Here is a 17,016-nt window from a genome sequence, read left to right as displayed (position 1 = left end):
GTAAGAAGGACGCTCGATATCGAGGTTCCTACGGCAGATATCGTAGATGGCCTCGTTGTCCACCATGAAGGCACAGTCTGAGTAATCCAGGGTGGTGTGGGTGCACAGGATGGAGTTGTAGGGCTCCACCACGGCAGTGGACATCTGGGGAGCTGGGTAGACTGAGAACTCCAGCTTGGACTTCTTGCCGTAGTCGACAGACAGGCGCTCCATCAGCAGGGAGGTGAAACCAGAGCCGGTGCCCCCTCCGAAGCTGTGGAAGACCAGGAAGCCCTGAAGACCGGTGCACTGATCGGCCTGAGGACAGAGAGGGAGAGACAGAGAGATACAGTCGGATGGCGGCCTCAGACAATTTTGCCAGGGCTTTAGCCCCAATTTATTTTGAAAAGTTGACTGCCAAATATGAAACCGTACAATAGCTTGTAAACCCCCGAAATCATAAATTGCCGTATTTCACTGTGCTTCAGGTAATGGACGCGCTGTTCTGTGGACATGCTGCAGAGATGTGTCCTGTTTGTGCTCCGTGTATCTCTGCTGTAGTTTCAGTTTTCCACTTCAGATGTAGAGCAGCGTACAGCCACTTCCCTAGACTGTGTCTGTCAACAGGTCTGAGATCTACCGTATCAGAGAAATCACCTAATTATTGTTGTAATAACTTTATTTTTCTCAAAATATCATAACTCCTATCTCGGAGAACACAGATGGGATGAGTTATATTTTGAATGCGCAAACAGTTTTGAACATGAGCAGAAATCTTGCTCAAACACATCTGAAATATTACAGTCTAAGGGTTTATTAATTCATTAACAATTCATTTATCATTGAGTAGAATAATTTTCATATAGACAATAAGGAGGTTACATCCTCAACAAAAGATGTAAAAGAAGAAGGAAGAGTAAATGATGCCTATGCTGTATGTGTGCTGACTCAGATGTAAATAGAAAAGTCAATCCAAAGGAGAATACATTTAAAAAGCAATACAGAAGGCCTGAGAGCTTTTCTGCAAAATATTCCATTATGTTTTTATATTGGGATTGTCATGTTTCCCTTTATGCAAAGATATTTCTAGCATAAAGCATATGGTCAGTTTTGATTAGGCCAAATGTTGGTTTACGTCTACAAACTGGCCAGCTAAAATAAACACTGGCTACAAACAAGCTGGGCAAGCCAATCCCCGTTTTGCATTGCATTCAGTTAAGTTAAATGGGTCCAGGCTAAGCCCTGAACCTCCTCAAGTCCTAGAAACGCCCCTGGATACAGTTATGTAATTTTATTCAAAAAGTAGGAACAGATTCCTGATATCAAGTTACCCACCAGTTTATGGATCCGGTCCATCACCAGGTCGATGATGTCTTTGCCGGCGGTGTAGTGTCCACGGGCGTAGTTGTTGGCAGCATCCTCCTTGCCTGTGATCAGCTGCTCAGGGTGGAACAGCTGGCGGTAGGTCCCAGTGCGCACCTCATCTGAAGAGACAGATCAGAAGTCACTTGAAGATTTCATTTTAGGAAAAAAGGTCAACTTTGTCATCTATATTTTATGGGAGTTTACCGATGACGGTGGGCTCCAGGTCGACAAAAACAGCCCTTGGGCTGTGTTTTCCAGCTCCGGTCTCACTGAAGAAGGTGGTGAAGGAATCATCTCCTCCTCCGATGGTCTTGTCACTGGGCATCTGTCCGTCCGGCTGGATCCCATGTTCCAGGCAGTAAAGCTCCCAGCATGCATTGCCAATCTGGACACCAGCCTGACCGACATGGATGGAGATACACTCACGCTGAAAAAAAAAATTTGAAGCATGTACCATTAAATATTGCCAGACATCTACACATTTGAACTAATTAGATGCTTGAGATCATCAGACCTAAAATGCTAAGGTCAAAGGAAGGAGGGGGAAAAAGAACCAGATAGAGATAATACAACATTATGACAACATAGCTGCTGCTGAAAAATAATTTAAAAATTCTTTAAAATACAGTCTGGTCAAGTATGAGCTCATTTCCCCTAATTGTGGAGGTGTCTTACTCAATGTTATTAATGATATACATCATGTTTCAGATGTCCTGCGATAGGCCTACTATGACGAGCCAGCTATGTGTTAATAATAGTGTAATGGAGACGTATGGAACACGTAACGTAAAGTAAAAAAGTGGAATCAAAATGTCGGACACCGCGGTTAAATTATCTGCAAGGCGATTTTCCCCCAATCGCAGGAATAAATCTTACATAGTTGGCAAAAACAACAATGCTTAAACATGTTGAAGAAAACATAGATGCCAGTGTGACTGTACAATGCAAAATTTAACTGCGACGTTTACCAGAAAATAATCTTCGCGGGCCTCGTCTGTCAAGGTGAGTTCAGTTGCCATTTAATAGCTCAGACTTTCTAACTTGTGAAGTTACCGATAAATAAAACAACTTTCTTTTAACAGAACGTCTTAGCTTATGGCTAATGTTACGTTTATATTTCTGACGTGACGTTGTTTAAAAAACAATTTACAATTTTGTTTATTTTATTTTTAAGAAAAGAATTTTAAAGAAATTATTTATTTTTCCTTTATTATGGTGACAGTGGATAGAGATGGACTACACGCAGCAAGGGCCGCAGGTCGGATTCGAACCTTGGACTGTATTAACATTAACGGTCTATGATTTGAACCCGGGCCGCTGCAAGACTCAGCCAACGTGGGCGTAGCTGTTACTGGGTGAGCTAGAGGTCGCCACCAAAGGCAGTTACGTTAATGTTAAGGCGGAACATGCCTCGGCTCGTGGCTTTCCATTCTGAGGAAAATACAGTATCATACCCTATACTTATGCCCTCATGGAGTTTTGAAAATAGTTATTAAAACGTAACGTCAACTGCTCTTCTAATTTGCCACGAATGAAAATTCTAGCTAGCCAATGTTAGCTAAAGCTAGCGTTAATAGCTAGCTTTTTCCGTCCTTTTAATGGCTAGCTAGCTAGTTTTTACAAACTGAAGCGCTGTGGGCCGGGTTAAATCAAAACGAAAACATCCCATTATTCCATACTTACCATGTTTTCTGACGTTGCGTCCTAAATGTGTTGAAATAAGGATAGATAAGGATAGTGAGTTTAAGGACTAAACTCACAGCTGCGCTACCAAGAGTGCTATGTGAGTTGCTATGACAATGGCTAGTTTTTAGGCAAATGCCTTTTATCCCGGAGTTAAGAGCGGGAAATATCTGCTTTTGTTTTGCAGTTTTGAAACTAATTAACAAACCTAGAGGGGGGGGGGGGGGGCTAAAGAACTGCTTAATCCGATTGGTCCTGGGACAAAAGAGCCCCTTTCTTATTGGTTACCCAAAGACACGCCAATGTTAAATAGTTTTTAAATATTTGCCAGACTTATTGACGTGACAATCCATTTTATCAAGATTAAAAAATAACATGTAGGCTATACCATACAATTTTTACGTTTATTATTTTTGTAAAATCCCAAATCCACAGAGGTGTCAAATGTCTTCACATTTAATACTCCGGTAGAAGTATAGATACCAGGGTATCAACTCAAGTTTTTAACTGGTTCTGGTTTCAAAACTACTTAATTGTATGAAAGTCCCCAGATGACAGTAGCTACTCAGACAAAACATTTTGCATACAACAATTTATTTAAACAGTTATGAAGGATATTTGGTCCCTTGGTTTTAAAAACATCAGTATTTCAATCCAGTTATTACTTTTTTAAGTCTAACATGTACATACAGTAGGTCAACTGAATAGAGGGTAAGGTGACTAATGTATTTTCCACTGAAAGTCGAAACATATCCAAATCAGTTATTTTAAACTGATCCTAGTGCTGGCCTGGGCTCTCTTTTCTAAGACGTCTTCTTTTAGCTTTCCCATTTATAATTAAGGACACCTTTAAGAAGCTATATTAATCCCACTTCTTGGTCTAGTAAGAGGACCATGCTATTGGTAGGCTATTTATAACAGTTTCAATCCAGATTAGGAGCATTCAAGGAACATAGAAAAATTACAGAAAAAGAATTCTCTACATGTCATTCATTTGGACAGCTCAGTGCTAAAAACATTCATTACATGGGGTGTAATTTTAAATATTGTACATTTAAAAACAGTGTTTGAGGGACAATAGCCTTGTAAAAACTATCTTGTAGGAATCTTGTTTTAAATGTTTCAAAAAGTGTTCGAAAGAGGCACAAAGAGAGTTCAGTAGAGTCTGGTGTGAACGCTACTGAACTCTTAAGAAGAGGAGAAGAAAACATCTAAAAAAGAAGGAATGGCATGAAGTCCTCCAAGTGTGCATGTTATGTTGTTGATGGATCAGTTCATACATCCTCTTCCTCCTCTTCGTCCTCGTAGTGTCGGTTTCGTTTGATCATTTCCTCCACCGTCAGCACCTCCTCGTCCTGCTGCTGCACAGCCTCCTCCTTATCCTCCACCTCCTCGCTCTCCCAGAAGCCCACATCCTGAGACGACTGGCTGGCCTCCACCTCACCTTCAGGAGACAAGATGTCTGTGGGTGTCTCCTCCTGTTTCAGAGGGGCCATCTCTTCCTCCAACACATCTCCATCTTCTTCCACGTCCTCCATCTTCTCCTCCTCAGGCTGATCATCCGGTGTGTACTCCGTCTTCATCTCCCCCTCCTGGTCCTCCTCTCCGGAGCTGGTGTGGACGTCCACACAGCTGTCCTCGGTGGGTGTCTGGCTGTCTGTGGACTGGCCGCAGTGCTGCAGCTCCATGCTGGATGGTTCAGGACTGAGCTGCCTGTCTACAGGCAGACTTCTGGCCTCAGGTGCAGGAGCTTGTCCTGCCAGTGTGAAGGGCATGCTGCGCTCCTTCAGGGAGGAGGTGCGGCGCAGGCAGGGCGTCTCTCTGGCCTGTTCAGGAGGTGAGGAGAGGGAGTCCTCCTCTGGGGGCCACTTGGCTCGGATTGGCTTACTGGGGGACCCCTCGTCTGCGCCCGTTGTGGCGGTGCCAGTGCGGCCGCTCGAATCCTCCAGCTCTGTTCTTGGTGGCCAGGAGATTTTGAGCCTGCGGGTCTCAGTGGGTCTGTCAGACTTCTCCGGGGATCCCTGTCCCAGAGCCTCCATAGTGGCCATCAGCACATTGACTTTAGCCAGCGGGGAGTCCTCCACACTGGGGCTGTCCAGGTCAGAGGCCGGGATCTGGTTCGTTGGCTTGGTCGAAGGGTTGGATTGTGCTGAGGTCTCGCCGCTCTCCCCTTTGCTCTCCCACAGCTGTTTGTGGGGCCGGTGGCCGAAGCCCTCGTCGTAGTTGCCCTTGGCCTTGAACAGCTGGCAGAAGTGCGGCTTGCAGTAGACGTTGTTGTGCAGGGAGGCGTAGTTCACCAAACTAAATTTATGAAAAAGGGAGACGAAATTAGAAAATACAAACAAGCTGAGAAATGAGTCTCTCATGCCATCAGATCATCTTCTGAATAATACTGGTGGGTATGGATGGACATCTCGTTTCAAACCATGATGGTGCGATGAGAACTGCAGGATGAAACCGTTTAATGTGAGCTTGGTGGAGGTATTCAGTATGCTACATGTATCAAAGCGTAACTTTTACTAAAATGCAAACTTTTTGTGAATGTACCAGAATCAAACTTTTGTTTAAAAACAATTAGGATGGAAGCTCCACTTAATCCTTGTTTTGTCCTTCGGGTCCCAGAGACCCGTCCTGTATTCAAACTGTATTTTTCCTGCTACAGTGGCCTTGGCCTCCGGGGTCCCACAGACCAGTCAAACGCATTGCCCACTACCCTCCATGGGACCCGATGGACGAGGCGGGATTGTGGTGGAACATACATGTATGATTGCATAAAAATAAATAAGGGTCTCTGACCCAAAGGGCAAGGCCCTGACGGCAGTTGACGTGAAAAGGAAAAAAGGCCCCAAGGACCCCAAAGCCACGCTAATACAAAATATAAGATTTACTGTATTATAGGTTTTTGGTCAAATGGCCTTTTGAATGGGCGTGCAGGATCACTTCTATGATCACATCAAAATCACTATTTTTAAAACACCAAGAAGGCTCGACAACATGAACCTTTGCTCGAAGTCTAACCAGGGGCGCTACACCTGAACTCAGCATTGAGAACATTGGTTGTGTATGCAGAGTTTAGTAAAAAAAAAAAAAGGAAATAGTATATACACAAGTACAAAATAGGTATCACAATTCTTACAGTAAAGATAAGATTTTTCATTTTTTATTGTAATGCATCACAGTAGCATTACAAAATGTATTGCTTGTATCAGCAGTATTTTACTTTATTTTCCATAAACCAGAAAACTAAAAGTCAAATACTGCTGCTACAAAAGATACATTTTGGAATACTACTGGTTGCCACACTCCTTTTGTGTCCAAATTTATATTCTATTATTTTACTTTAAAATACCTCTTATTCATTTACTCTTTTCCCCCTCGACTTATCTGTAGTTATTGCTGTCTTTGTGCTGCTGCAACAACCAAAGGTTCAGGTTCTTATTTTGGATTTAGTTGTGCTTGACTGGGTGGCGGTAAAAACGCTGAGTTTTGAAAAAGTAATATTAGTATAAAGAAACTTATGTAACCAAGTGCCTAAAAATGTCCCCAAAGCCTCGGTTAAGTCCCTGTAGAGTTTGTCGTCGTCGTCACCTGAGTTTGGTGTTGCAGTGGGAGCAGCGGAAGCAGGAGCTGTGGTAAACGTGCTGATTGGCCACCAGCCTCTCCAGAGGGTAGACCGTCTTCAGACACGACACGCAGGTCTCCCTCACAGGCAGGCGGAAGCCCTGCTCACACACAAAAGGTAATGCATTAATTCCCCACATGGCATTAATGTGTATTTTTTCTGGTTCAAAGGTTGTTTCCTGTGAGGACTCACCTTGGGAGTCCTGGGCTGAGAAGAGTCTCTCTGATTGGAGGATGTAGGGGTGCCAGAAGCGGAGCCTGTTGGGATCACAACACCGTCAGTGTGAAGAAGAGGTAGTGACATGTTCTGAACACTAGATGGAGCCATTTACATGTTCAATACATGTACACTTGACTTTTACATATTAACCGACACATTAGGGACTTAGGAATCCAACATAAAGCAGTGGATACAGTCTAATAGTACACTAGATGTAGACAAATTAAATATGTAGATTTATCATTTCTGAATAACTCTTACAGACCGACTGGATTAATTGGGTGTAGTTAATGTTTTTCCATTAACTACACCCAAATATCTACTCTAACAATGGGCTGATTGCCAAGTTCTCATTAGAGGAGAGGATTCCTATCATCTGGAGTCACATGGAAAGTAAATTACCGTTGCTCTCTGAGGTGAATCCTTTCCTGCCGTTTGGTTCAGACTCTGGACTCTGAAACGAGAGAAGAGAACTAAATCAACCCTGTCCATTTGTTCCACATCAGAAAACCGCCACACACAAACTTCCCTTTCCAGATAAACCATGCGGTGAAACATCCACCATGTCTGAAATATGAAGTAATAACCATTTGAAATCCCATAACTGATCCTAAGTCAGACTCCTCACCAGGTCCAGAGTGCACGGAGGAACGTTCTCCTTCTGCTTCCCACACAGACCGTCCAGCTGATCACTCTGAGAGAAACAAGAGGGGAGCTTCACTAACAAAATATAAAACATTAATTCCTTTAAACACGGCCTCCAGGCCACGGTTGGCTCAGCTGATTGGATTTGGAACAGGACCAAGCAGTCACCTTAAACCAGGTACAATACTCTGAGTTAACATAGTGACAGAACCATGGGACATTTTAAAGTAATCCTATACAATTAACTTTACTTTGTTTATATGTTTGACCTTGTGCATATTTAGGAGATCTGTTAGAGAGAGTTAATTTAAAAAAAAGGAAATAAACTAACATTCAATCATCACAGCTCATAAGATTTAAAGTAAAAAAAGTAAAAAAGTGATAAGTACAATATAAACAAATCCATGAAAAGAGCAAAATATAATTTAAATAATTTAAATAAAATTGAGACTTACAACCTTAAGTTAAATAGATTGGAGTATATATATCAGATATAGTTTCTTATTTGTTACTAACTTACCAATTTAAGAGACTCAAAATATGCCAATTTCAATTTGGAATAGCTTAAAACATGATTTTGAATTTTAAAATTTTGATTTATAAATATGGAACTTCCCTAATAAAATAAAAATATTACATACATTTCTGTCTTTACATTCAAAATATGTAATAATGTTTCCCTTCAAGTGGGATTGTATGTGTTGTTTTAGATACCATATTCATTTCAAAACCTTTCCAGAATAAACCTAATTGATAAATTTAAACCGTTTCCTACTTTGTACTGCAACGGCTACTCAACAATTTCGAGATAAATAAAGTTCCATCTCATCCTTGAGGTTGGGGCCTCACAGATGACAGATTAAAGAAAATTAAATGAAAATTGAAGCAGTCGAGATGGTCGTCTTCTCAGAGATGGACTCGCTTATAAAATGCCCAAAAAGTTTGACATTTCTGAAGATGAAACGATAAATTATAATTGATGCAAGGGGTCAACAGCAGTCTGCTGATTTATAGTCCAATGTCTCATATCACCACCACAATGCTAAATATTGCCATTTAAAAACCAGTTCAGACAAAAGAGCTGCGACGAGACAGTTGGACTAGAACGTCTCAGAATAGATTTGCAGCGAGGAGAGGGAGCGAAAATAAAGTCCTCGCTGTTCACTCTACTAGAAAGGCTACTGCAGCGAGTATCTCACCATCACTTTCCTCATTTATATTTTAGGATCCTACAAATTATATTAAGCTACAAAGAAAGCCTGAAAGGCCAAAAGTAAGTAGTAGAGACTTGTTGCTATGGAGATGAAACTGGCGGGTTTCAGAACGTTGCAGAGCGGCGCATTGCAAGAAGTTGCAGCTTTCAGGTCGTATCATCGCAAATCTTTGGTATATAAAAATATATTTAAAGCCACAAATATATGGAATAATAACCTTTACTTTAGTAGAAAACCACCGTTAGTGGGTTGAACCAAATACATTGTTTGTGGAGATGATTGACAGGAGTACTCACACTGACTGAGGTGGGAGTTACTTCCTGTTTGGAGATGGCAGCTTGGTAGAGGGCCATCCGGTCCCGGAGGGGAGTCGACTCTGCGAGACTTCCATCTGGTACAACGACACACAATTGATGCAAACGATCGTGGTTCAAGTTTCATTTTTCTAAATCAGATCATCACACTCTGGACTGGTTGGAAAACTCAACGAGGTTCTAGAGCGTGGCTGGCCTCGTTTGAAGCAAATCGATTCTTTCTAACGGGTTAGAAATACTTTTGCCCACAAATCCACAAAAGCAGCACTAATTCAGTTTTCACAGTCCATAAATTGTTTGGCGAATCAGAAGACAACATGTCCCTGTTCAGGATTTATAGTCTTGCAGTTTTCCACCCAGCTGAGACTGAGTGGAGGCGGTGCTGGTTAGTCATGCGGGCTGTGGACGGGAACATGAGGTCAGGAGCTGTGTGCTATGTGGAGGGAAGCGGAGGGTTTTGTCCGACTTCCTGTGCTCTGAGGCAGCCTGCTGGTCACAGTGGTCCTACAGCGGTCTCTTCTGGGAAGGATGTAATCCATCCAGAGGAAGGCAGGAAGCGTTTTGGGGAGGACATTTGTTTTTTGTGACGGACTGAAAGGTCCAACCAAGCCGGATGTGCATCGGAGCAGTGGAGGTTTTTGCCTTTGACACAAAATATACACACTTGCCCTTTGATTGTAAAGCAGCTATAATCCAGATTTGTAGGTTAACATTGGCTCACCAGAGGGTTCTCACTGGAGCTTCACAGAGCATTTTAGCCTCTTTCAGCTGACAGTTTGGAATTTGCGACCCCTAACTCAATCCTCTCCATCCCATTGGCAGCAGACAGTTAGGTGGCTGGTGACCATAGTGGAGCATTACACCATTCACTTTACTGGCTTACTGTTTCTGCCAGGATTGAATAAAAAGGTCTCCCTGCTTACCCACCAGTGCATCTATAGAAATGCCCCACCCTATCTGAAAGAACTACTCACCCCTCCAACTCTATCCCTCTCTCCGTGGAACGCCCTCCCCGTCTATCTGGGAGCAACTCAAACTACTAAGGCTCGTATTAACCTCTTTGATAAAAAAAATATCAAAACTGACATTCTACTAAAGTTGATGCAGCAAATGTGTTAGCAATTAGCTGCCTCTAGCAAGACTAGTCTCCAAACTTCCATTGGCCTTACTCATTTCCATTGTTAAAAATGATGAATGCAATGTTGAAGAGAAAAATAAAAAGTAGGCCAATTATTTATAGGTTAACTAATACCAAACTAAAAAAACCTATTCTGGATACTTCTGTACTTCTTTTTGCAATGTGACCCATTTAAACCTGAAGGGGCACCCTAATGGCTTTATAGTAAACTTAATAATAAATCTTAATTGTTTTGGACTTCTGTTAAGTTCAATACTTTGCTAGTTTAAGTCTAGCCAAAGACAGTAGTCTTGTTGTTCACCATCTCTCTCTCTCTCTCTCTCAACTCATTCCTATTCATCTCGTGAATATAAAAATATATAACCAAAATAAGAATATGTACCTCCAAGTAGCTGGTCCATGTTGGCAGTATTACTGTCGTTTCCTCTACTCGTTTGCTCTCTGGACACCTGCAGAAGAAACACAAAAAGCGTAAACCCACAAACAGTCAGACACAAGGCCTCGGAGAAGGCGAAGGACCGAAAAAGCTGCTCCAATGTGTCTTTCATGGCCTCTGCACAACACACACACACACACACACACAACAGCACACAGGCTGCTGACGCTCACATGTTCCAGCCGGTAGAGCAAACACAGTCCGTCAGGAAGATCAAAGTGTAGAGGAGACGCAAAGGCATGAGACAATCACCGAGGTACAGTGTGTGTGTGTGTGTGTGTGTCCCTGTCTAGTTCAAACCTCTTTAATCCCCTTATGAGCTCAGGCAGAGGCAGCCTCAGACAGTAACCCTGTCTGTCAACCGTCGGGCCAAACTAAACTAAATCGGTTGTGCTTTTACACTTCAGACCTTCCAATTACAAACATGAAAACTAGATTTAAAAAAAAAAAAAAAAATTACATAAGACTCAAACAGGACCATCTTCTTTAAATTGTGCCTCTGGAGCTGGTATGGCTCAGGGGTGTATCTCAAAACGGATAAAGATTACAATTTTACACACCTGAGCGCCGTTAACTTCACCTCCCACATCCCCTTTATTTAAAAAAAAAGAAAAATGAATATATATTTAGTTGATCTGGTGAAGTCACGTTCAAGTCTCAACGGTCCAGCAGCAGTCCAACCACTCCTACCGACAGCCATGCCAGCATGAGGGAACGCGTCGTTCGGTCCAGATTACACAACAGGTCAGATTACGCTTCTACTCACTTAGCCTTCAGTCTGTGAGACACAGGTTAGGCTCAAACACCTGTTCAATAGATTCCCCACTAAAATGACAAAACATAAAAAGGGTAGTTTTCCCTCCTATGTTTACTACAGATTCAGTGCCAGAGGGTGAAATAAGTCCTAGAGGAAGCAGATATTGTACTTGTACTTATGGGAAACACCACCTACAATAAGAACTCCAATGTTAGTTCCACGACAGAATAAAGTTCAGTAAATATATTTGTGAACATGAAATACTCTCTCTAAAAGCAAGAAACCAGAAATATCTCAAACTTGTGACATCAATTATAAAAGTCTCGAGCTGGGACCTCGCACTAACATCACTTCTGGTTAGACAACTGGTCATCGATATGAATTGAAGATATTTCAAATTGGCCATCTTGTTCATTTCTGTTGTCAGAGTACTTTATCCACCAGAAAGAAAACTTAAACGATCTGCGCCCGTCACATGCCGGTTAGATTTTTGTCCGACGTCATGCACACGTAGGCAACGAAAATCTCACAAGAGCACGGCGGCCGCAGTTCTGAGACGCAGACCCAGAGCATGCTGGGAGACGTCCGCCTCTCAGCTGATTGGTTTACCATCGACTCAACATGACGTTTTATATAAATTTTGTTTTTGAATCTGGGGAATTTAAACTGCTGTCTGTCTGATTTAAAGTCATATTCTATTCAAACAGTTATTTCAATGAAACTTTCTGTACAGCTTAGAGAAGAAAAGTCAACAAGGGGTTTAATCTTTAACAAAGTGTTTTATAAAATGATCATTGAGCAAAAGCACTTATATATTAAATATTAGTTATTATTAGTTATTTCCCACCACTGTTCAGTGCCAGGCTGCGTTGTGGCCTCATACACCGAGCGGCCCACTGAGTGCCGCAGGCTCCGAGTGTCTGCAGGGTGCAGCAGGTAAAAGTTGGGAAAGATTTCATAAGACAAAACAAAGCAAAAGGATTTCATAAGACAAAACAAAGCAAAAGGATTTCATAAGACAAAACAAAGCAAAAGGATTTCATAAGACAAAACAAAACAGAGGTCAGGGTGAACGCAAAAAAAAACACATTGTCTGGATTAGTTAATGCTCGTGAGTTATCACTGAAAAGAACAGTGAATCAGGGTTCAGTACTAAAGTTTTGGCTTCCTCAAACAAGTCTCAATAATTTATAAAAACATATTTTTCTTATTCTGTGCAATACAACTCTGTAACACATACTGAGTAGAGCACCAACTGTAGATTAATCCGCCGCTGACAATAGTCCTCAAATATTTACTCCAGTTTAACATTTGCAAAAAACTACAATCACCAGCGGTTATAAAACTATGCAACACTTTTATGAATAGGTTTGTTGGTTTTAGTCTTTTCATATAGTATTTGTTGACACTATAAAGTCAACTTTCTAAAGTTTGCCCTGTCTGACATCTGTGATAAACTAAACTAAGCACAGAGTCCAGACCTCTGAGGAACTAACTTTAGGACTGAACAACAAGAACTCACTATTGCCCACTTGGGGGTGCCATAACAAGCTGTTAACACAACACATCACCTTTTGAGTTCATATGTAAATGTGCTGTATTTATATAGCGCTTTCCCAGTCTTAACGACTGCTCAAAGCGCTTTTACATCTACAGGAAACATTCACCTTTCACACACATTCATACCCTGTGGCCGGGGCTGCCGTACAAGGTGCCACCTGCTCATCAGACAGACAGACAGATTTAACTTGTTAGCAAACAGTTGGTAATTTACACACCCGACAGATATGAGCAACATTAGAAATTCATCTGCAGTCACGTTTGTGTTGACCTGATGAATACAGTTATTAACAATCTCCATTTTTGGTCCCTACCAACTCCTGGAGGGTCATTTCCCTCTCTTCTTTCGCTAATTGGTCCTATTTATTCACCAGCTAGTTTCCAACTGTCTCGGTTTTGTCCCACTGAAAACAGAGTCGTGGGAGTGAACCAAACAGCCGTAAAACTACAGACAAGGAGCAGAAACTCTGCAGAGCTGAGAGGAACTGGAGGGTGGTGTGCTAATGCTCTGGATTCGCCTACAAGCAACGCCTTATACAACTGTAGCCAATTATTCCACTGTTGACAGAAATACATTGATTTTAGCCGCTTTAATCTGTGGTTTTTGCTCCTGGCACTATCCTTTTATCAGGTAAATGGTACAAAGATGGTGATCTCACAGGCAATGTCATCTGGGGGCATGCCAATTCTGAGCATGGGTCAGGGAGTGAGTAAAACTATACGGTTATAATTAATATATGTATGATAACATACCAACTCTGAATCATAACTGAGAACACAAATGAGCACTCAGTGTGTCTGGCACTAGAGAACAGAGTCAAATCCCAACAAAAGAAAATCTTCATATGAATGGATCTATCTCCGAGGGTGGATTATGTTCCAGAGACCGGGGGTGCAGCTTTGTGGGAGAGGGGGTGACTGAGATTGGTTTGCATGCCTGTGTGTGTGTGTCTGTCCATGAGGAGGGGGTGTACACAAGTACGTACATGTGTGTGTGTGTGTGTGTGTGTGTTTGGGGGGGGTCGTCATTGGGATGTAAACAAGCAGCCGGGCCCTGCGTGGCCAGGCTGGGTCTCAGGAGGCTGGATCAGCGGGCTAGACAAAGAATCTGCCACTAATCCTGATACTATTAAAGCGCCCTTACAGACTGCCTTGCAGTAATAACCGCACCCTGTCCCTGAACCCTCCACACACAAACACAGGTCACCGAAGACAAAACGTTCTTACATCAAGCAAAACAAAGACCGCATAGGAAGGTACCCACGTCATGAGTTCATAGCCTTTAAAACCAACAAGGCAATATACCTTAGCCACACCATCATCGTGTTCAAAGTGAGCTGATACAGTTGGAAGGAGTCAGTGATAAAGTTAGCCCATGAAAAGGCCTTTGAGAAACGGTTTTCTCTACAGGCCGTTCTGCTGCCGTTTTCTCTATGAAGGCCTCCTAAAGCTGCAGAGAAATCATCCTAATGTAACAGAAGTCAACAACAAAAAAAGAACAGACAGGAAAAAGTCAAAAGTAGACTGAGACCAAACAAAGAAAGCAAGAAACCCCATATTGAACCGTCTGAATGGCAAAACCATAGCTACCTCTTGTGAAAGCAACCGATGAAAAAGGCAGAGGGAGAGAAGAGTCAGCAGAGAGACCGGGAGCCAAGCCGGTTCGGGGGACTGAGGACTGAATCCAGCAGACCTTTTACACCAGCAGTGAGAAGACCGACTGAGCAGAGCAGCCCCGATCTTGGTTATGACAGGGGAGGAGGGGACGTAGACTGGGTGGGAATAGGAAAGGCGACAGGGAGCAGGTGTTCCAAGGGGGGCTGCTCAAAGGGTGGTGTTGCCTAATGAAGGTGGGGATGACGATGGGAGGGTAGGCAAAGTCTGCCGTGGTGTAACAGATCATTTAGAGGGTGTGTGTTTTTTTTTTTACATTGTCGCAGCCCCCCAGAGACAGGAGGAGGGTGGAGTAGCAGCTGGTGCAGGGGGTGACAGTAGGAGGAAAGGAAGGAGGGGGAGGATGGGTGGGGCTGAGCTGTGTGTGGGAGGGAGGGGATGATTTGGGTGAGGGTCAATTAATTTCAGAGTGCCTCATGACTGCATGCTTCGCCCAGTCCGAGGAGGGGAGCGGGGATTATGAAGATACATGTGTGTGTGTGTGTGTGTGTGTGGGGGGGGCCTAACTACACCCATGTTAGCAGCTCAGTGATGCTGTACTCAGGCACTGTGGTGCTTTGAACTAAATGCTAATATTGTCATGCTTACGTAGGGTTGTCAGGTCTAATTTAAAGTTTAGGTAACATTAGATTAAAAACTAAAGTCAACGTTACTATGATTATGATCGGAGGGAAGTCATTAGAAATATTTTACTCCACCACAGATGAGAACCCCATGGTGTTGCTAAAGGGAAAGTCAGTGTTAACCAAGTCATTAGAAATTATTCTGAGGAATATGAATGTCTGTACAAAATTCGGTGTACAAACGTTTCTGCCAATATCTAGAATTGAGATATTTCACAGGATAAAGTAAAGTAAAATAAGTAAAAACTGTCCTGCTGGTGGCGCTAAAGTAAAAATCTGAATGTCCGTAAAAAAATAAAAATAAATCAGCAAGCATATAGTTGTTGACATATTTTAGTCTGGGCCAACAAACTTTGCTCTCCTCTCTTGAGCCACACTGCAAAAAGAAGAGAAAGAGTGGAGGTCGAGGTCTAGAAAGAGAAGGGGGGTTGACTGAGAACACAGGGACGAGATGGACAGAGGGCTGAGGAGCAGAGAAGTGGACAAGGATGATTGATGAGGTGCGGAGGAGAGGAGGGGAGGAGGGGAAGGACAGGGCGGTCTGAAGAGGCTCCAGTGCACATCAGCTGTTATGAGCCTGCACTATGACATCATCTGCCCTGAGAAGAGGAGCTCAACAAAAGGGAAGCAGAGGGCCCAGCTTCAGCTATACAGTGGACACTATTGTCCAACAACCGTATGGATCTGGTATTAACGCTGGAGGATTTCCTGAAACAATCCCTCCTTTGGTAAGACAACCATGCAGTAAGAGACTCTCCCAACTCCCCAGAGATGCTCCTTGATCTCATTTTCTAAAAAGCCTGCATACTGTACGAGGTCAGGTTGTGGTGAAAAAACAAAGTCTTTGTTAGAACAGCACTTTTTTTCCCTTCTTTTTAATAAACGTGTCCTTTTTTGTCAAGAACCAGACCTCGTTGGTCCTGGATCCCATGAGACCTCAACAAAAACTACCTCCTCAGGTTTAAAGAGCTAGGCCTATTTGGTACTTTTGTTGTTCCAACATATTCCGTCAGACAGACGAGACTGTGGACATCTAATTGGAGAGTTTCGTAAACATTTCCATGGCAACGGCGAGGTCCACCAGTCAGAAACGTCTGTTACACTTTAGGAATGTGGCAAGAGTTGGATTCTGGACGGCCGTCTGGCTTCTGCAGGACCATAAACCCTTGTTTCACAATCTCACAGCTCGTGGTCAGTGTGCATTAGACGGTCACAACACTGCGGACGATATTCAAAATCCCATTCACGTTCTTACTCAGGATTTTGAAAACCGTCCAAAAAAACTCCAGTTTGAGTAATATGTTTAAAAAAAAATATATTCTTTGGATAAAATACATTAGATAACGGTCATAGCTATACAGTAAATCTAGAGCTACAGTTAGCTTAGCATTAAGACTGGAAACTAGCCTGGCTGACCAGTACATAACTCCCAGTAAAACCACAACCCGTCATTCACACTTTAGTACAGATTAAACAAAACAAATAAAACCAGATGTGTTAAGTAGCTTTAGGTGGCTTTTACCTTTGGACAGAGCCAGACTAGCCGTTTCACCTGGTTTTCAGTCTTTGTGCTAAGCTAAGTTGGTGTAGGGATATGAGAGTGGAACTGATCCTCTAACTTTCAGCAGGAAAGTGAATGAAAGGATTTCCTTTCTCTGCAGGTCACCTACCATGCAGTTTCAGGAAGTTGCTGAAACAAAGGTTTGGGCATCATTTGTATTTCAACAATTTTGATTCCATGTCTTATCAATTTGTGATTGTGATCCGTGAGGGGGGGGGGGGGGGGG

General features: G+C 42.7%; 1 protein-coding gene and 1 pseudogene across 1 annotated transcript in view; both read right to left on the bottom strand.

Moving 5' to 3' along the window:
* Nucleotides 1-3,276, bottom strand: part of LOC117947077 — a 4,183-nt pseudogene extending 907 nt beyond the window's left edge.
* Nucleotides 3,277-3,604: 328 nt separating this feature from the next.
* Nucleotides 3,605-17,016, bottom strand: part of lima1a (LIM domain and actin binding 1a) — a 23,131-nt gene continuing 9,719 nt past the window's right edge. The window contains exons 5-11 of the mRNA XM_034875653.1: nucleotides 10,562-10,628; nucleotides 9,024-9,118; nucleotides 7,497-7,562; nucleotides 7,271-7,322; nucleotides 6,842-6,906; nucleotides 6,616-6,749; nucleotides 3,605-5,328 (exon numbers count right to left, since the gene is read on the bottom strand). Of these exons, the coding sequence (XP_034731544.1) occupies nucleotides 4,302-5,328; nucleotides 6,616-6,749; nucleotides 6,842-6,906; nucleotides 7,271-7,322; nucleotides 7,497-7,562; nucleotides 9,024-9,118; nucleotides 10,562-10,628 (1,506 nt within the window). The 3' untranslated portion in view covers nucleotides 3,605-4,301. The remainder of the gene's footprint in view (nucleotides 5,329-6,615; nucleotides 6,750-6,841; nucleotides 6,907-7,270; nucleotides 7,323-7,496; nucleotides 7,563-9,023; nucleotides 9,119-10,561; nucleotides 10,629-17,016) is intronic.

The sequence above is a fragment of the Etheostoma cragini genome, chromosome 7 (assembly GCF_013103735.1).
Source record: "Etheostoma cragini isolate CJK2018 chromosome 7, CSU_Ecrag_1.0, whole genome shotgun sequence".
Lineage (NCBI taxonomy): Eukaryota > Metazoa > Chordata > Actinopteri > Perciformes > Percidae > Etheostoma > Etheostoma cragini.
Note: the sequence above shows the minus strand (reverse complement) of the source record. Positions and strands in the feature narration are given on the sequence as shown.